This window comes from Natrix helvetica (genome assembly GCF_964273705.1).
Source record: "Natrix helvetica genome assembly, chromosome: 2".
Lineage (NCBI taxonomy): Eukaryota > Metazoa > Chordata > Lepidosauria > Squamata > Natricidae > Natrix > Natrix helvetica.
The window spans coordinates 164,485,575-164,506,916 of record NC_138552.1 but is presented as its reverse complement, the minus strand read 5'-3'; the positions used below and the strand labels follow the sequence as shown (position 1 = coordinate 164,506,916).

Here is a 21,342-nt window from a genome sequence, read left to right as displayed (position 1 = left end):
TGTTAACAAAGCTGCCTTTCAGATTTTTTTCTCCAAGTTGGGTCAATTGAAACAGAAATCAGAAGTTGGGGCACAGCAAGCTGTTTCTCCAGTGGAAAAAAGCAGGTGGTTTCAAAGACAAGTTAGAACGAAAGGAACATGAGTCAGAGTCCACCTCCAGTTTTTCAAAGATGACTAGAAGTTTGATATGGCTTGGCATCTCCTGTTTGTGTTGTACGGTTGGTGAGGGATGCTTATTAGCAGAGGAATGTGACATCATTATGTGATAGGGTACACAACAGAGGTGGGTTCTGCAAGTTCAACCCAGAACGGACGAACCGGTAGCAGCGGTGGCGGGAGGCTCTGCCCACCTGCCCAGCGCACAAGTGCGGGAGCGTGTGCAGGAGCTCGGCCAAACTGATAGTGAAAACATTAGGAACCTAACTCTAGTACACAAGCATGGATGCAGCTTATTTTCATCTTTTAGTTCCCTTTAGCTTAAGAAATAATGTATTCTCAGAGATCTGAATAGCTAAGCTTTCAAAATACTTTTAAAAGGTTACCAACTGTTCAGTGATAATCTCTACTGGTTGTTGACAAAACACGATCCAAAATATTTATTAAGTAAGAGTGGAACCAAATGGAAAAATTCAGAATCAGATTGTATGTTGAAAAAGGACGTTTAAGCTTTACATCTTAATTATAATGAGTTGAACAAATCAGTCCATTGCTTTAGTCGTTTTACTTTGGCATATGGGATATTTCTGGATGATTTTTTTTATTATGTGAAGTACTTTGAGCAAAAGGACGCTTTATCCATTTGCAGCCTTAAAAATAGCAATAACAATTCAGATGGCAAGTTTTCCATTGTAACAAAGTACTTTAAATTGTAAATTACTTTTTATCCTTTTGTAATATAAAATTACAACATTAATGGGAGATCAACTTCATATTTTAGAAAAGCTGCTCAAACCAAGAGAAAAGTGTGTGGGTGTGGGTGTTTTACAGTCATTTCCTCAGTCACCTTTAAACTGCTATTAATTTAGAGCTGGTATATCAAAAGAATATCCATCCTTTTATGGACACATTGAAATGAGTTTGTCAAGGAACTCTTTCAGATTGTTGAGCTCAGTTGAAAAACGTGTCTTTCCTTTTCCTCCTCCCAAATGTATGTAGGCAAGATCTGGAAATGTGTGAGGCTGTTGTGACTGTCCTGGGAATTACTGTGAAAAGGTCCAGAATCGGCAATCCCTGGTCATCTCTCATTTGGCAGCCAACAGGACCAATATTTATAGGTGGCCTACCACATCACTATGCAACAAAGCAGGTAAGAGTTTTTATCTTGTGCTGCACCTGGAATGCCTTATGTTTAAAAAGATGGACACTCTTGTGGCAACAAGTTAAGGTCCATTTGTAGGATGGCATTTGTTCCACAGACAGTGTGAATTTACTAAATAGGATTGTAAAGACACCCTTGAGCTATCTTGACTCCTGGTAATGACATTTACACCACTATAATATAGAAGAAGTTTGGGATTTACCCTGATATAGTTTTCAACTTTTCAACATCTAGTTTGGAGTCCCACTATTCTTGGTGGTCTTCCTTCTAAAATCAACATGCTCCTACTCTGCTTAGCTTCCAAGGCTACTGAAAGTAGATGAGGCTCTTGTTTCTTGTTCTTTTTTCTTGTTGACCTATTCTCATGGTTTTTTTTAAAATTGATTGACTTGCACATTATTTTCACTATTATGAGCTACCCTGAATGGAGAGTGCACACTTGAATAGCAGGATAGAACATTGATAAAAATAAATAAATAAATGGAAGCACTTAATGAAAAAAAAACATACTTCCTATTTGAAATTAACCATGAACGCTTCCACCCTACAGTTCATCTGGCTTGCATTTCTTTTATATACAGTACAGACCAAAGGAGTCCATAGACTGTGGCATCTGCAGTTCTGAAGCTTTTGTCAAAATGATGAAAAAATCAGGCCATACAGTGCAGGCTGTGTCTGCATGAAAGAGTGCAGGCAATGCCTGCATGAAAGAGACAACACAGTGCTGCTTTCATTATCTGCGCCCCCTTCCTCCTAGAAGGAAAGAAGGAGGGAGGGAGGAAGGTTCTATATTATTTCATAAAACATTGTAGGATGAAAATCATTATCAAGATGTATTCTAGAGTACATATAGATAGTTCTTGATGCCCGACCACAATTGGGACCGGGATTGCTGTCATAAGTCAATGATTTACAGTTGTAAATCATAATGTCACATGACCGCACCAACTAATGATGGTAATCCCAGCACTTCTCATTGTGGTCATTAACCAAGAATCATGGATTGTTAAAGAGTATCCACCCTAATCCTTTCTAGCCTTGAGCCTCATTAAGGTGAAGGACTGCCTCCAACTCCCCTCACTCATCTATCTGTCCCTTATCTATGTCCTTTTGGCCTCCCCGCCCCCTGCTTTATGGGACAGCAAGCAGACCCAGAACCATGCAACTCTGGAGATGCTTGTCACACCCCAGGAAGTTTCAGCCACCACAGCCTGCCCCAGCCAGCATTTGCCCAGCTACCTTCTCTCCCAATTCACTGCATTGAAACCATGTGCCTTTTGTACCCAGCCACTGTGCTCAAAGCAGAACTGCCTTGTGCCCATTCCTTATCATTTTTAGAACCAACTTATTTGACAAACGTTTCCTACACTAGTCCCCTTGAGCCTTTGAAAAACTCTCTCTTTGTAAAGCTGCACTGTTGTCAGGATGCTTTTGGAAACATGGCACAGCTAAGGCTGCACAGTTTTATAAAGGCAGCACCACTTTATGGAGGCTCAGGAAATCATGTGTAGAGGGGGGGGGGGGTGTCCAAAAAGACTATAACAAAGGGAGAGAGGTGCTGTGGTGAAACCACTGGCTAAAGGGGAGATAGAAGTAAAAATGTTCCTGTTTAGAGTTGGTTTGTGGGAGGAAATGTATGAGATCATTAGTATATAATCCTTTTTAATGGGACAGGCAGAAAAGAGGACATTGAGGCAGCCAAAGTTACGTCTCTAGATTGCGGTAGTTGAATTCTTCCCTTCCATGTTTTACGGATAGAAGGCCATTTCCTCTCAGGGAGATCGGGGATTGAAGAAAGGTGATCTGCAGAATTGGAACATAAGAAAAAGTCAATATAGATGATATTTCAGAACTAGGTAAACCAACTTGATATCTTGATATCCAGCTCCTCCCGCTGCTAAGATTTCTTGTTAAGTTCATCTGACAACCAAGAACAGAACAATTTATGAAGAACAATTCCGTGTCTGATTAGAGGCCTATTGTCAGAGTTTTGGCAGCGTGACTATTATTATGAGATAAACCCAGGAGCAAAATACAGCACACAACACACAGAGCCTTTAGACAATTAACATCAATTTATATACAAATATATACAGACATACACATTGGTAGATAAAATCCCTTACCACACTCAGCTACAGACAAAAGGAGAGAAATGAGATACACGATGAGAGAGAGAAATGCCCTCTAATGGCCACCTATATCTAGATACCTCTTAAAACAGTAAATGTCTTGTGTGGACCCCACCAGAGTCTTAAGAGGCAATAGTATAGCTGCAATAAATCATCCTCATTGCATCCTCATTACAACCTTACATCAGCTGGCAGCTATTAAATCCTCATTACCGGACACTTAGATAATTCAGTATTAACGAAGTGCCCATGTGAAGCTCATAAGCATGCATTAATTGCTAATGAGCTATCTTTAAGACAAATACCTGATCAGAGACTTGTCTCCTCTTTAGAAAAGCGATTCTATTATGCAATCATGAAAAATAAAAACAAACCTCTATCCAGTTTTTTTTTTAATATGCACATGTCAACTATGTTCTGATTATGCATCTGTTTTTTTAGAATGATACTGTCAAAATATATTTAAGCCCACCCACTCCCATCTAAATGAACACATTGGTCAGAGAAACAGAAGAACAGGCAAATGCCTGAACAGAAAATCTTTAGCATATTCCATCTGCAGATTCAATGTCTGAAATGCATAGAATACGCGCTCACCTGGTGTGCTAAACTACATAAGTAATGTGCTGTTAAAAATAAAAGCAAACTGCTTTTAGTTTTTGAGATAGATTTAGGGAGGAACAGCGACAGCAAGGGAGAGTGAGAGAGAGCAAATCCCTTCCTTTATTGGAGTAGAATATGGATTGGCCACTGACATCGCTACAGTCTTAAAGAAATTAAATCATTCTATAATATAGAAGGAAACAATGGGGGAGAGCAGGATGGTCAAGGGCACAGTAGGAATCTTCTTCTGAATTGCATTACTTTAAAAGCATTGTGTTTGTTTTACCTCCTGATTAACCTATCTGGAGCAATAATAAGGGCAATAAGCCTGCAGCTTCTCCACAAAGCAACCTAGGTTTTAATTCTTGCAAAGACTTGTGAGCTTAATTTAATTTAATTTAACTGATGGGAATTTAATTCCTGGAGAACTTTGCTTCAGCGATGTGAGTTTACATGATGCAGCTTTACTGGACTAAAGCATGTCAGAAATTCTATTACAAGTAATAGAATTATAATGCTGGTTGATCGTACAGAAACAAAAACTTCACAAATATATACATTCAAACAAATGGCACTAACAACAACCATTAAATGTGCTCCTCTTCTTTCTCCTACCTAAATAATCAATGATTGCTTCATTTTTTTTTCACAATTATATTTATTTTTAAAACCCTTTTTAAAAAGGACCAAACATTTACAAAGACTTAAGTTTCTTTTCATCATGCTTTCTCCTCACATAACTTACTTGTTGATTGAGATAAAAGTGTGATTCAGTAACACTAGTTCATGATGGAGAGAGAGATACAGACAGACAGACAGACAGAATTCCTTAGATCTCAGTCATGAGGTTAGAGTGCCATGCAGGGATTGGATAGAAAGATATGTGCTTAGTTTCCTAGCAACCATCCCCATCAAGATTTTGTTTGCTGCTTTCACCATTCCTTGCACGCCTCACAGAACTGACTGTTTATTTATTTAACACAAAACTTGTATTCTGTACGTGTATTATTAGGATCCCATATATGAATTAAAATGCCACAATGTCATAGTTAATAAACAATAAAACAATGCATAAAGAACAAATTAAAATGGAGACAGGCTCAATGCATACAACCCAAAATCAATAGTAATCAAATTTTATCAGAATAAAAAAAACATCTTCGCACTGCCTCTGAATATTGTAAAGCATAGTTTATTTTCTACCAGTGCTCATGCTAATATTCATCTTTCAAACTGTTGTGCTGTTATGATGGATAAGAATTGTTTCATCAGATATAGAGCATGGGTTATTTTGGCAACTACTTTATGTAGGGGTTTATATCTTATTGCATGAGCTGAGTGAATTGTCTATTGTTTCTTCTGCTTTGCGTAATCTGCACTTTGATGATTTTTCAGTTCTGGCCATAGTTGTGCATTGGTTTGAAAACTTTGCTCTTTCGCAGCCAAAATCTAGCCTTCAGTTTCTTTTTAAAATGTTCCAGTTGTAAGAAATTGCCAAGTTTTATTTATATCCACTTTACATTTTACCAGTTATTAACCAGTCACTAATATTTCCTTTATGCAATATTTCATTAAGCTGTTTAATTATAATTGCACAAAAGCTAGTCATGCACTTGACTATTTCCAGGAGAAGTTCAGTTTTTAATCCTTTTCACTCAATTTTAAACATTTCTGCTCTTATTATTATTTCTTCCATTTGTTTTTTATTTATTTACTAAATTAACTCTTCAAATTCTTTTATCCATCCATAAATAGAAGTTTCCCATAGATCTTTCTAAAACTTGTTTCTTTTTTTGTTTGGTTTCCCATTTTTATAATTTCTATTGCCATTTATACTTTGGTAGAGTCATTTCTGGTCTGATTAAAATAGCTGAATTGCTTAAATTGGATTATTTCTTTGTCATTGTGTCCAATTTTCCCAACTATTGCTGCTATTTGTTGCTTTATTATTTTCAAAATGTCTTCGATTTTTTGGGAACTAAACCTTATTAAGCTTCTCTTCACTCTCCCATTATTCATTTTGTGCTCTTTCGTATACTTTAAATTACTTGCAGCTGATCTTACTTTCTTCATCTTGGCCCCCAGTCTGATCTTCCACTTTGGGATTAACTATGACTTTGCTTTTGGTTTTCTAATTTTGCTACCAAGTTCTTTTGTAACCACCAATGCTGTACTGCAGGCAAATCAACTGGAGTGTTCAATAGATGTTATTTGAATCCTTAAGAGCATCTTATTCATATCCTTTATTGTAGATGTCAGGTCTTTTGGGGGGCACTATTTTCAATGCTGACAGTCTTTGTCTTTCTGCTGGTAATTCTGCATATTGTTATCTGAGTTTCATCTATTCTACTATTCATTTTCACAATTTTTCTGAATCTCTTCCAGACCTGCATCTCTGAATAGCTTATTTCTGGTAATGAATATCCTTTGATCGGCTAATAATTGTGTGCTAGCATTTGAGTCTGAATAAATTCTTTTCCCCAGTTCAAACATTTGCTTTTAAGTTAGCCCTGCTTCATAATAGCAGGCTATAATGGTGAGATTATCAAACACAACATACTTTTGTCTTGTCTGTGGTTGTAATCCCTTTGGTAAACCTACAAGGCTAAGCCCTGGTTGCACAGCCATAGCTGCTAAGTCCCATTGTCCATTTGCCGAGAGATGCCCAGAACTCCAACATCTGATATAATCCTTGTAGATCTGGTCAATGATTGAGCCATTGTAGGCTCCTTTTTCTGATTTCTCACCCTATTAAATGGGTTGATCGATACACTTAGTCTGGCTCCTCCATTAAGACCTGTCTGGCATGAATGACTCTCCTGGTAGACTACAGTACATTACACTATCTCCAGCAGAACTCTCAAACTTATCTAAGCATCCTCCTCCTCCATCACAAGGGGATATTCATGGAAGAGATTATTATTGCATAATATATCATGATGTTATGATTGTTAAGATACGAAATGAGCAACAAGTTGTGAAGAGAAGTCCATACGAGACTTACCAAGAAAGTAATCAGAATATGAATGCTACAAATGGCAAGAGACATAAGACTGCACTGTTACTGGAAAGATACAGGCTGATGTAATGAAAGCATATAATAAAAATTAAGTTAAACTTAGTTAAATTTAGAATATTATATATAAAATGAAGTGATAATAGTTATAGTCAAATAAATGATTAATAATGACAACAATGCATATTTATGTGTGTGTGTGTGTGTGTTGTGTTTGTGCTGATAAATAAATAAAGGGAGACTAGTATAGATCTATTTCAACCTATTTAGGTCTCATCAGCTAGCCATACCCTTACTGGGAATCGAACCAGGGCTGTATTGCATATTAGGCCAATGAAATGCACTATGCTTCCTCCCATATTTGGGCATACCAGGGGTTGTAACTCAATACATACATACATACATACATACCTACATACACACACACACACACACACACACACACACACACACACACACACACACATATATATATATATATATATATATTAGCTTGATAATATGAAATTTTATATAAACTACAAATGGAGACTATGAAAGGAGGTTTAAAAGCTTTGTTATTAAATATAACCAATTTTTATTTAGAACATGTTATAAAGATATAATGTTATTGGATGATTTTAGGAGGATCTAATGGAATGCCATTATATAGTTTTATTTTAAATTTAGAATATTTCATATAAAAGGATGTGAAAACAATTATAATCAAATGAATATATAATAGTAAAATATATAAATATATTTGATTTAAAAATATGTGATTTGATATGAATTATAAGTGATGACTATGCGCTACCACAATTCTTATAACAGTGTCTACATTTGCCTATTTCTGTAAACATTAATATATCCATTTGGGGGCAAACCAATGTCATTTTAATCTGTTTTTTTTTTTTCTGGTCATACATTTCTCTCTCTGCTGGAATGACATGCAAGCAGCAGTCCTAATAAAGTCCTTTCTTAGTATTCACCGGAATATCTGCCATTGTTCCCCTCTTTCTATAGAAAATTTCTATCACCACATAACAGTAGATTTCTTTTTTTTCTCTCTGATGAAAGCATTATGGACTTAGTTTCATTATGAAGTTTAATTACACTAAGGAGTTTTTTTTTCTTATAGAAAGAAAGAACATTAAATGACAACAGTTAACATCTTCAGTGTTGGAATAATAATAAGCCCAGAAATAAAAATTACTGCAGCAATTACAGAAGCACAAATAACATCATTAATGCAATCAACTGTTAGTGTATGTATTTGACAACAACCTTTAATCTTCCTTCAAGTGAACCTATTTTACATTCTCTGCAGCAAAATGCAACCTAATTAAGCAATTAATGATACTTTAGTTACCAGGCAGGTAATTGCACTGAAATTTCAGAATTCAGAAATAAGATGTTATTTATTTTAAGTTTTTTCCCCCCACCGCATCTTGTGTTACAACTTAATTTGTACCTATACTTCAGTGCGTGTTTTTAATGGCTATAACACAGCCTTCAGATAGTCAAGTAAATGTGTTTTCAAATCGAAGTTGGTCTTAAAACTTGGCAAGAATGCTTCTTCAAATTTGCAACCATTTTAAGAGCCACTTTAGATATTATTTTACTCCGAGGGAGGCAGGGAAATAATTTGTCTTCTGGATGTGTTTATAAGGTGGAAATATTTGCAAACTGATTTCCCCATTTCTAGACCAGATCGAATGATGATTTCCAACCTATCCACCTCATCTGGGGACTTCATCTGAAATAATTTTTTGTTCAGAAATCTTGAACAGGGTCTGGGTACCCTAGAATTCCTGTTTCACCAGTTTAGAAGAACTTGTGCCAAAATAATCAGCAATAATAAACTACAGGTAGTTCTCGACCTACAGCAGTTCATTTAGTGACCATTCAAAGTTACAATGGCACTGACAAAAAGTGACTTACGGCCATTTTTCATGCTTGCAAACTTTGTAACATCTCCATGATAGCAATAGCACTTAGACCAGTGACGTGCAGTCAGGTGAGGCAAGTGAGGCAGAGCCTCACCACTCTCATCATGAAAAAAAAAGTAAAAGGAAAAAGCTCAGCTAGTTACTGCCTCACTGTGGATGACTCTGCTTAACTGTTAAAAAAAGCTGGAAAAGGTACGTGTGGGTTGGAGGGAGGGGGAGGAATTCAAACTTCATCCTCCTGGTGCTGTGCAGGGCTTTGGGCAAAGGCTGGAGGGAAGGACCCTGGCTCGCTTGTGCTCTCCCTCCCCAAGAGTAGTTTGATTGCAGGCAGAGCCACGTTGTGGGGCCAGTGTGTGTGCTACAGCATGGCTCTTTGCCTGGCTTCCTGCCTCCTCCTGTGGTCTCCTCACTGGTGCTCTCCCTCCCCAAGTGTAGTGACTTCCTCCCCAGGCCCCCATTCATTTCTCTCTCACACACACACAGCTGGATAAAACTATATAAAAATCTAGCCCAGCTTCACTGATTTGAAAAGGCAACATGGCTCCGCCTGCAATCAAACTACACTTGGGGAGGGAGAGCACAAGCGAGCACTGAGGAGACCACAGGAGGAGGCAGGAAGCCAGGCAAAGAGCCATGCTGTAGTACACACACTTCCCCCCCAGCCTCTTTCTTTTGGAAGGCTCAGATCGGCTGCCCTCCGGCTTCTCTGCCTCTCCTCTCACCCCAGCCTGCCAGCAGGAGGTGATGGGTGGGCTTTATTGTGTTCCAGGCATTTCCCACCCAGACAGGCTGCATTTGCAATGGTGGAGGTGTTTGGGAAAGGCAGCAGGGGAATGGGGGGGATGGCAGAGGAGCTGCTTTCAAGCCACTGGAAAAGATATCCAATCCAACTTTTGTGTGTGAGGGGGTTTGTTTGAGAGTGAGTGAGAGAGGGAAGGGGTAGGAGAGATAGTCCAATCCAACTTCTCTCTCTGTGTGTGTGTGTGTGTGTGTGTGTGTGTGTGTGTGTTTGAGAGAGGGGAAGGAAGGGAGAGAGGGAGGAAGGAGGGGAAGGAGAAGAAAAAGAAAAAGAAAGAAGGAGCAAAGGAGAAAAACAAATGCTGTCACTTTAAATTGGAACTGAGCATTCCTGGCTGTGGAATTCTGGGAGTTGAAGTCCACAAGTCTAAAAATATTTGAAACCCAGCACTGTGTCAGTGCCTCACCAGTCATAAACCTCACCGCACGTCACTGACTTAGACTTATAGACCACTTTACAGTGTTTACAGCCTTCTCTATGCAGTTTACAGAGGCAACGTATTGCCCCCAACAATCCATGATCAGGTAAACAAAATTCATACTTACAAAATTCAATTGACTCATACTTCTAATCATTGCTGTGTCCCAAGATCAATCTTGCAACCTTCTGACAAGCAAAGTCAATGGGAAGCCAGGTTCACTTAACAACTGTGTTACTAACTTACCCACTGCAGTAATTCACTAACTAAGCTGTGGCGAGAAAGGTTGTGAAATGGAGCAAAACTCACTAAACAACAGAAATGTTGGTGTCAATTGTGGTTGTAAGTTGAAGACTATTTGTATAATAGTTTTTTTTTTAATATATTTTTAACACAAGAGAAAGGTAAATCTCATATAGAAACAAATGTATGTTGGATTATACCTGAATTGCTTAATTGAGTGGCTTTGGCCATTTCTGTCCAGCTTCATTTTTTTTCATCCCTATGCACGTTACTGCTTAATAAGATTTGAGGGGAGAAAGGTATAAGCTATGAAATAATATTCATTTGACTTTCTACTTTTTAAAAAGCTGCCTGAAGTGCTGTGAAGAACTGATGCCTGCCAAAAAAAATCCAACTAATAATTTTTCATCCTAATAACTCTTAATGTAGCATTCCCAAGGCCTGGCAGACTTTGATAGAAATAAATGTCTTTGAAAGTTCCCTGCACCTTTGCAACTGATATGCAAATTGCCGTGAGCTTAGCTACAATCCTAACTAGAATTAAGTCAAAGTTTCTCAGGGTTCCTTTTTTTGTGGAAAGCATTTCTGAATTATATTAATTCACTTCCTTAAAAAAAAGAAACATTTCATTGTACTTTGTCCGAATATCTTTCTTTCCATCTTTTCTCCTTTTCTTCTTTCTCTGTAAAAGCTACCGTTTCTCTCCCACACAGATAGACTATGTCCCAGAATGAAACCAAACTTAGAATATTAGAGGGAGAAGGAAGAAGAGGTTGTGGCCCACCAGCAGCCAGCAGAGCTGGCAGCAGATTCGGATACTGAGGAGGTTGGGGAGGAACATGGAATTTGGGAAGACTCTGACGAGTACTCTGTGTCAGAGGTACACGTCAGAGGCCAGGGCCATCTGACAATTATCAGCTGCAGAGTCAGACATCAGTGAGGCAGCCAAACAGCTGGAGCCTGTTCCCAGTGTGGGCATGCACAGAGTTGCCAGACGAAGGGAACAGCTAAGAAACAAGGGTCCACTTGGGAGTAAGGCCACAGGTGGACAGTGAATGGCCCCTCCCATAGGGAATAAAAGAGGATAGAAAGAGGAGGGGTGTTTGCAGGAGACAATTAGTTCATTCCTGCATTCTTGCCAAATTTTGCAGCATCTGAAAGATATCAGCCTGACCACTCTCCAAGCCTGATAAAGGTTGGTAATTGTGAACTATCTTGAAAGGCTGTGGGCTGGGACTTTGCTGGAGTGGAATTCACTGTAAATTAAATAAAAGGGGCTTATCAGGATAAGGACTCAGCTTCATGCTTCTGGGGAAACCTTGGTCAGAGGAGGAGGAGAAGGAGAGTGATGCTATTTTTGCCCCATTCCTTTTAAGGAAAAAAGAGAAAAAAAAACACTCTTTGTCCTCACCTACGAAGAAATTACTAAATAACATTTTTTTCCCCACTGAGCAATGTGCAGGCATCTCCCTCCCAACGTGCAGTAATCACCCATCAAAAGAGTGGAGAATTTCAAGAGAGCCTTTGCCATTTATTTTCTCGCTTTCTATTTCTGTATTACTCCTACCGCACCTGCACGCACAAAATCAATACCGAAGTGATCACAATATGATGAAGCTTCAAGCATGTAAACTTTAGGCATTTTGCTGAAGCAAGCCCTGGACAGACTTTGACTTAAGGCCCAGGAGCAGGTGCAAGTTGATTGATTTCTCTGTCAAGTCTATCTCAAGTTCCTTCTCACCCAGAAATATTCTGATGTCGCCATTTATCTCTCAAAGCAGTGGATAGGCCCTAGCATGGAAGAACCCTATATCATTATGATGCTTTCTGCTCCAGTGGCTAATGGGGAATGTCTAAGACTCTGATGAGTGAGATCTAACTAGTTTGGTTTTTTTCTTCAGCCAATGTCGTTCAGATAAAATATATTTACTTGTGGGGGGTTGTAATTTAGCTGAAGGTGGATGCGCCAAGATATTCACCTGGGTTAATTGATGCTTTCCCGAATCATATGATAAGACCACACTAAGTAGAATACTAGACCTAATTCTGGTTGTTAGGGCAACAGGCATCATTCCTCTGTATAGTGAAGTTAAAATGAATATTCTAGGCAGGCTCTTAACCTTAAGTTTATTTTTATTCAGACAGTCTTCGACTTACAACCATTCATTTAGAGATTCTTCAAAGTTACAACGGCACTGAAAAAAATGACTTATGACCAGTTTTCATACTTAAGACTGTTGCAGCATCCCCATGGTCACACAATCAAAATTCAGGGGCTTGGCAACCGGCATGCATTTATGACGGTTTCATTATTCCAGAGTCATGTGATCACAATAGCTTCTTAGCTGGTTTCCAACCTGCAAAATCAATGGCAGAAACCAGGTTCACTAAACAACTGCATGATTCTCTTAACAGCTGCAGTGATTTGCTTAAGAACTGTGGCAAAAAGGTTGTATAATGGGGTGCAACTCATTTAACAACTGTCGTGCTTAGAAAGGAAAATTTTGAGTTCAATTGTGATCAAAAGTCAAAAACTATTTGAATTTATTTGTCAAATTTATACACAGACAAACCACAACTCACATGAAGGGACTCTGGGTGGCAATAAAATCAGCAATTAAAATGTTCTACAAAACCAATTAAAACAATACACATAAATAAAACAAGATCACTAGAATGAAGATATTACCGACAATGCTATCACCATACAGGCTCCTTATTTCCCAAAAAATGCCCAGATTTTTTTGGGGGGGGAGAAGGAAACCCCATGTTTTTTAAAATAATGTTATGAAAAGTGTTAAATATTTTTTAAAAATGCACATGCACAAACTAATTTCAGCAACTATGTCAATAGAATACATTATAAATATGTTTTACAACAACGTATTTGTTTCTGCATTTGGGGGCTTGGTTTAATCGTGACACCTGTGTTGCAAACTACATGAAATCTAACAGAAGTTGGAGGGAATTGAACATATTGCTGCTTTCCCCCCCCCTCTTTTCTTCTTCTCCTTCATAAAAAGCTATAAAGTTACCAAATAATGTAACAGGTAACTGATAGCTAATGGGCACTATTAAAGAATAAGTGATGGTTCACGAGGGGAAAATGAACAAATCCAATTAACTCCGGTGACTTGCAAAACTGATGAGGCATTGCACTTTTTTTTTGAGAAAGAAAATAAATTTTGACATTGCAAATGATCTTCGTAAGGATCATGATAAAATATGTGTACCCTTTTGGATGGGAATAAAGATTACCTTCATTCCGTTTGCTGTAAACCAACTGATGGAATAAATAGGAAGCTCTGACTGTTTTCTTTTATTTTCATGAGACAACAATCTCTGGGATCTCAAACAATACTGAAGATTTAGCATCCTCCAAACAGGATCCTGGCCAGAATCAATGAGAATATTTAAAATGAAAGCCACCTTTTGAACTTCAAATGGAGTTACTGGCTACGAGCAAGAGAGGTTTTTTTTTTCAGAACAAACCATGCCTGTCACAGGTTTCTTGTTAATGGGAACAGCGGCAGGGCGTTCTCTGCAGCAATTATATTTAACTTATATAGAGACATCTAGTGAGTGCTCTTGGAAACAATTCTAACAGCTTTAAATAAGGAGAAAGTCAAGCTGCTTGTGGCTTTCAAACCTGAAAGGTGGAATACCTTGCTGACCAGAAATAATTCTGATTGCCAGTGTCCGTGTGTAATCTTTCCAGGACAAAACCTTTTTTTGCAGTATTTTACTTAACAGGATTTTAATTGCTTCATATTTTTAAAAATGCACAGATTCTGGGGTGTTTGGGTGAGATAGCAGAGACCAATTGATTTTGGGGATGGGGGTGTTAAATAGAGGGTTTCTTCTTCTTAAATGAAATTACCTTTTTTGTCTAGAGATTCTATTTTTATATATGTAGGGCAGTGGTGAGTTGCCATTTTTTATTACCAGTTCAGGGGGGTGCGATGCTTCTGCGCATCTGGGCAGGTGGGAGAAGCCTGCCGCCACCGCTACTACCAGCTCAGCAGATCCGGGCTGAACCAGAAGCAACCCATCTCTGATGTAGGGACATGATGTATGCAGAAATGAACTCTGTAAAGCAGGATCATGCTGTAGAAAGTTAGCACCCACCCCTCTCCTAGAAGAATGAAAAGAAATAGGAAATATTAAAAAGATAGAATATTATATTTCCCTGGATGAGAAATTAAGAAATGTGCTCTTGGAGACAGAAACTCAGTCCCAGCTCCCTGTCCCCAGCAGACATTTTGGTGCCAGCTTACCTACAAGACAAAAGACTGGGGCAGCCTATCTACAAAGGAAAATTCTTCCAGTTTTGGGGTGATGGGATTAAGTTATGACACACACCCCCAGGACATAAGAGGATTAGCCCTCTACCCATGTAACTACAGGGCTCACTGCATTGTAAAATCACCTGGGGACATTACATCAACCCAAGGTTCCACCAAACTTGATTCAGACAAACATGACTCCACATGGGAGTCTGACTACAGCCAATCAAATAAATGCTCTTGCCACAGGAACAGGAAGCTTAAGGGCAAGTCCCAAGAGAGGGTATAAATAACCCTAACTCTCCATTCCATGTGTTCAGCTGCACCAGGACTTTAAACCCATGTGGTCCTGTTCATCTATAAATCATCTTTTCAATCAGCCTCCATGTTTCCAGTGTCTTTTTCCCCACTTGGAACGGAACCCAGATGGATATTTCTTCCAACAATGCTGGATTAGCATCACCAACCAGCTGGTAGAACACAAATAAATGTGTAGAGTTTGGGATTCAGTCAATGCAGAGTGAGTGCTCATTCACAGAAGGCGAGGCAGGCTCAGTGTAGGACAGCCCTACAAAATAGTTGATACCCAAGATGTGTGTGTGGGGTGGGGTGGAGAGGAAGAGACAGACAGACAGAGACAGAGAGAGAATGAGAACAAGAGAGAAAATATATGACGTTTATTGTAGCACCAAAACAATTTATTAAAGATTGCAGGAGCTTTTGAGGTATTTACCTATTAAAGAAGAAAACACATTCACTCTTTTCTTTATTTCTTATTTATTTATTTTTCACGTCTTTAAACCATCCATCTCCCTCAGAGAGGCTCTCTGGGCAGTGTACAACACAATGTTAAAATATAAGAACAAATGTATAGGACGGGTGAAAATTTCAGAGGAGGCAGCTTTTAAACATTATTAAAGGAAGTTAAAAGGTAAAGGGAGGACTTTCGGGACACTAACCAATCCCATGGCTGCATGCCCCCTTAGGCTGCCCATGGAAGGCGGTAAAGCCATGTTTTGACTCTTTTCCAGAAGGACAGAAGATTGGAGGCAGGAGAGCAGGGGCAACAGCAGAGAAGATTCTCCTGCTGGACCCCACCAGTTAGAGTTCTTGAACTGATGGGGTTTGTAACATATCTTCCCTGCCTGATTGGTTTGATGTAATGGGATGAAGGCGGGTCCATAGGTAGTGTGGCCCCGTGCCATATTTTTTTCTTAACTTTTCTCCTCTTGTATAAAAGACTTTGGAACCATGACCATTTTAGTTGTTCAGAATTTAGCATCTTCTTGTTGTAGCCCCCCAATGACCAGCAGAGCTGGCGGCAGACTCAGACAGTGAGGAGGTTGGAGAGGAACATGGGTCAGTCCTGGAGTCTGGGGAAGGCTCTGTTGAGGGCTCTGTGTCAGAGGCAGAGATGGTGCCAGGGCCATCTGACAGTTATCAGCTACCTTCGGAGTCAGATATAAGTGGGGCTGAAGAACAGAAAGAACCTGTTCCCGATGTGCATGTGCAGAGCTGTTAGGAGAAGGGAACAATTAAGGAACAGAGGTCGACTTGGGAGTAAAGGCACAAGGGGATGCTGAATAGTTCCTCCCACAGGGAATAAATAGGATCGAAAGGGGAATGGTGTTTGCAGGAGACAATTAATTCATTAGTGTGAAGATTTGCTTATCTGAGAGACTCCTTGTCAAGTATTTCCTTGTACAGTGTTGTGTCTGGAAGCTATCTACCTGGCAACTATCCAACGACGGATAAGGTCTGTGTTTGCAATTCACCCTGTTTGACTGGTTACTGGGACTTTGCTGTATGTTAATGCTAGGAATTCACATTAGCCAAATAAAAAGGGACAAGGAGTTTGTTGCATGATTTGGTGAAGCCTAGGTCAGAACACTTCTCATTTACTGTAAACAGTAACATGCGAAGCTGCCCAATGTTTGGTGTGCTACCTAGAAAGCAATGGCTAAGAGTTGGCTGCCCACCACTATAGCATCTTATCATAGATCCCAAATCCTAAAGCCACTGTGCTGATTTGGGGTATGTTTTAATACATTGCTAACTTGCCTTGTACCCATGGAGCTGTGTCTCTTGCACATACGTAATCTGGAAGATCAGCATTTGGGTGGAAAGGAAGACATTGCCGACTAAAATAGAGAACAGACGAGGAGACAGGTGGCATTTTAGGATATCAATTACAAACCTCTTTTCACTAGAGAAATACAAATAAACTCCCCATGTCAACAAATGGCTTTGCTTTTCCACTTGACGCCTTCAGTGAAATAATTCTTTCTAGTGAGTAATTGTTGGACTGCACCAGTGGTGGGTTTCGGCTCCCGTTGCAACCGGTATGCTGCAATGGGAGCCAGGCGTGCACTACAGGTACGCCCACTGCACATGCATGCGCACCCACCGCCTGCAACGCTCCAGCTGCTCGGAGGAGCGTCACGCAGGTGCCGTAGACTGCGTGTGTGTGCATAAATGGCCCATTTCCTTCAAATACAGGTAAGGAACGAGGGCAGGCGGGCGGGCCCTCTAAAGCACCATTCTGGTATGGTGGCTGCTGCTTCCGGCAGGCACCGGTACACGGATACTGGGGCGTACCGCCTGCAACCCACTGGACTGCACTTATTGTTATAGATATTTTTTCTAATATTGAAATGGAACTTGTCTTCTATAACTTTTATATTTTTGAATAGGTTAAGAGTTTTTTTTTTCCTGCTCATACATACTGACCCGCCCATTATAGCCTTCCTTTTCAGGGTAACCACTGTTATGCTCAGCACAAAAAAGGAACAAGGCACAAAGACATTATATTTTTTTAAAATGTAGCTTTATCTAGTTTATAACATACTCTTCACTTTTATCACACTATTCCTTTCCGTGCTTGCAAACCCTCCTTGCTTTTCCCGTGCACTGTTTCAAACATTTCTTCTTTCAACTTCTCACCTCTTTCCTTTGTGGACTTCAGTAACTCCATACAACCTTGAGTTTCTCTGATTCCCCTTCTTTTTTATAGCTGTCTTGTAACGTGATCCTCATGCATTCGTACGACTCAATATCTTTCTTTCTCACTGGTAACATGCTTTTGTAGTCAAGCACATTTATTTATCACTCATTAGTTCTTGCCTGGATTTCCTATTGTATTATCCTTCAGAATTCATTCATCTTACTTCGCGTTTCTCCTGATATAACTCTCACTTCCATATGACAAAGAGTGAAGAAGCATATTCTTCTACACAGCCAGGTTCACTTCTTTTGACAAATGTTCATTTCTTGTAGCAGATCACTTTCTATACAAATCTTTTCTACTAGAACCAGAAAGACTTAGCATTTATCCACGGCTTTCCCTATCTTTAATTAACTGTCTGTTGTGATGCATTATTTTCTTCTACCTGCACTAGTTTTTCACCATTTGTGTTCAAGTTACAGTTCTTCATTCCATTGTCTGTGTCAAATACAACCACCTTGGCCTTTGATATATTCATTTTCAGGTTCATGCTTCTTGCTGAAACCTGCTCTGAGACATTATTTGGATTCTTTACCAGAAATACAGCACTGTCTGCACACAGAATTGCACGCATATTTGCATTCTCCAACCAATACAACACTAATATCAACATAACCATTTCTTACATTTCTAATGCAGAAATACGTATGTTTGAAAATCAAGGGGAAATCATCCATCCTTGCTTAATTCCAATTAATGTTGAATGATTTCCTAGTCATTCCATTAATTTTCATACATACTTCCATTTGCTTAGATCACATCACCAGCTAACCCCCAACACCATATTTCTGCAAAATATTATGTACTTTAAGCCTAATTGATTTATCATATGCTTTCTCTAAATCAACAAATATGCAATAAACATTTCTGCAATTTTCTTAGGGACTGCTGAAGTATAAAAATCTGGTTGCAAACCTTCTGCCTGCTACATATCTTCATAACACTTCCCCAGTGTTTTCCATTGTCTTCTCTTGTACCTTTTCATTAAGAATTATTAAGAACTTCCTAAACTCAGTTAAACTGATCCTCCCCCTTATGATTCCTTCATTTAGTTTTTCCATCCTTCCTTTTTCCTTTCATATATAGACACAACAATGGCATTCTTGCAAACATTATGCACAGTTGCATATCATTTTATGACTTCTTTTTCATTAAAGAAAAAAATATAGGACACATTTATACCGTAGATTCATTTCTGTCTTGGTCCTTCTTCAATAAAAGTTTAAAAAATTATGCAGGAAGTTGAACAACAGTCAGAAATTATTAGTATCTAGAGGAACTGGAGACCGTTGTCAATAAGAAAACAAAGAGATGTAAGTCAGTCCTGAACAAAGAAGCAAGATAAAATCTTCACAGCCTATGTTTTTGGGTGAAATTTAATGATAGGGAATAAAAGAAGAGGAAGCTGATTAATCCAGTAGCACAATTATGAACTCAACTCAAAGAGGGGAGGAAAATGCCCTATCTTCAGGCTGATGAAAAATTTCTCAAACATCAGCTGCAAAGTTATTAGTATCTTGCTTAGAAATACTGGCCCTTTAGAGATTCATACTATCCCTTCCTAGCGACTTGCTTTTGTGCGGCTTGTAGCGAGATGAGTTGGATTAAGGGGGGGAATCTCAAAGGTCTTTCTCTATTACAGCCAGATACTGAGGAACCAAACCTGGTTTATGCAACAAAACGAAGGACCTTCTCTTTCAATATATGTTTCTAAATATATTCCCCAGACGTCCCCCCTCTCCAAGATTAAATTTGAAGGACAAGTTAAAAATACATCCATTTGCATAGCTCAAGAACTTTATAAACTACATGGAAGTGGAATAATTGTCACCTTGTTTAGTGCTGACAATTAGTAATTCAGATATTGTCTCAAAGATCGCCTTCTACATATGCCAGTTATTCTTTCATATGGTTTATTTGTTTTAATTATGTAAATGTGTTTCCGAGATGCACATTAAGAAGTAACAAATTGGCTTTACATGACCTTAAAAGGAGTCTTAAATTGCATTTTCAAGAAAGAGAATTCACTCCCTACTTCCAAAGTCATCAGGATAAATCTTCTCACAGCAAGAGTCTGTCATTCAGTCATTCACATATACAGTCTGGATGTTTTCAGATGTTTACTGTATTGCTGTGCATGAAATACAAAGATGAATCTGGAGCAAGATGTATGTATATTTCACCCCTCTGGAAAAGCCATTTTCTATTCTTTTGAATGACTTCCAGTGGGTTGACATGGTCTTTGGATGCCTACAGATAGGAGAGAAAGATATGATTGATATACCTCCGCAGGCCTTAATGATCTGTAGCTTGATCTACCTTCCTAACTTGGTCACTAAGTTAGAGCCCCTGTTGTTGTAAATTATTTTGGGGGGGGACAAATATGAAAAGTGATATTAAATAAATATAAACAAATAATTAAATTAATTAAATATAACAAACAATACATATGATATACATTTCCAAATGGAGGGAACATTAACAGGCCTTGAAATGTGTATTATAAACAGAGTAATTCCAAAAATTCCATTTTCTATGGGAAGAATCTAGGGAGAAAAGAGAACTCACAGACTTTAATGAAAATAAAACCAGCCAGGAGATGAAAATTGTAAAATAGGGCCTAGCTAAGATCTGTTTATTTACTGACATCTCCGGTATATTCTCTGTTCTGTAAGTGTCTGGTTGTTCATCTTATATTATGGGAAATTTAAGATGAGGTTTAAGATATGGGTATTTTTTAAAAATCGGATTCATTTTGAAATAGCTTAATTGCAAATTGCTTATTTCATCATACCGCGTGCACGCATGCGCAGTGGTAATTTTTCTTTGTAAAGAAACTAGATCAGAAAATGTAGAAATCATATGATAATGCTCTAAGTCAATAAGGGCTAAGTTATGAAGTGAAGTGAGGTATATGCTTATGTAAACAAGCTTTGAAATATTGGAGGCAAGAGGAGACAAGAACAGAATTGGTAAAGAAATGAAGGAATTACCATTTATGAGAGAGCTAAAACAAATTCTAAAGGTTGCGGGATTGCTTTAGCTAAGGTTAAAAAAAGGAAGGAAGGATTCCTCCCCCCCCCTTCATTTTCCTCTTCTTTTTCTCCTATTATTACCACACACACAAAACTCATAATTTTAATTAAATTTTGGACTACAGATCATTCCTATGCACACACATATATACACCTATACATACCTATACTTTCCAACTAGCATCTTTGGTAAATAATGATGTATCCTGTTGATATATAGTGTCTGTCAGGCACAAACATTTCACCAGCCCCGGGCCCGGGGAAGGGGCGGTGGGGTAGCAGTGATTATCCGGGAGGACTTAGAGCCGAGGGAGTCCACTGTGCCACAGACGTCCGGATGTGAATCCCTTGTTGTGAAATGGGGCCCTGGGAGGCAGTTGGGCCTGCTGATAGTATACCTGGCTCCCCGCCATACATCAGCGACCCTGCCTGAGCTCCTTGAGCTGATCGCATCGGTGGCGGTTGAGACCCCAAAACTTCTAGTGATGGGGGATTTTAACCTGCCATCGATGGGAGAAGCATCAGAGGGGGTTCGGGAGTTCATGGCTTCCATGATA

At 38.9% G+C, this 21,342-nt stretch overlaps 1 protein-coding gene across 1 annotated transcript in view; it reads left to right on the top strand.

The window, feature by feature from the left end:
- The window catches only part of EYS (eyes shut homolog), a gene marked incomplete at both ends in the record, with an annotated part of 387,634 nt that overhangs the window by 114,735 nt on the left and 251,557 nt on the right, over positions 1-21,342 (top strand). The window contains one exon of the mRNA XM_081943885.1: positions 1,156-1,306. Coding sequence (XP_081800011.1) covers positions 1,156-1,306 — 151 coding nt within the window. The remainder of the gene's footprint in view (positions 1-1,155; positions 1,307-21,342) is intronic.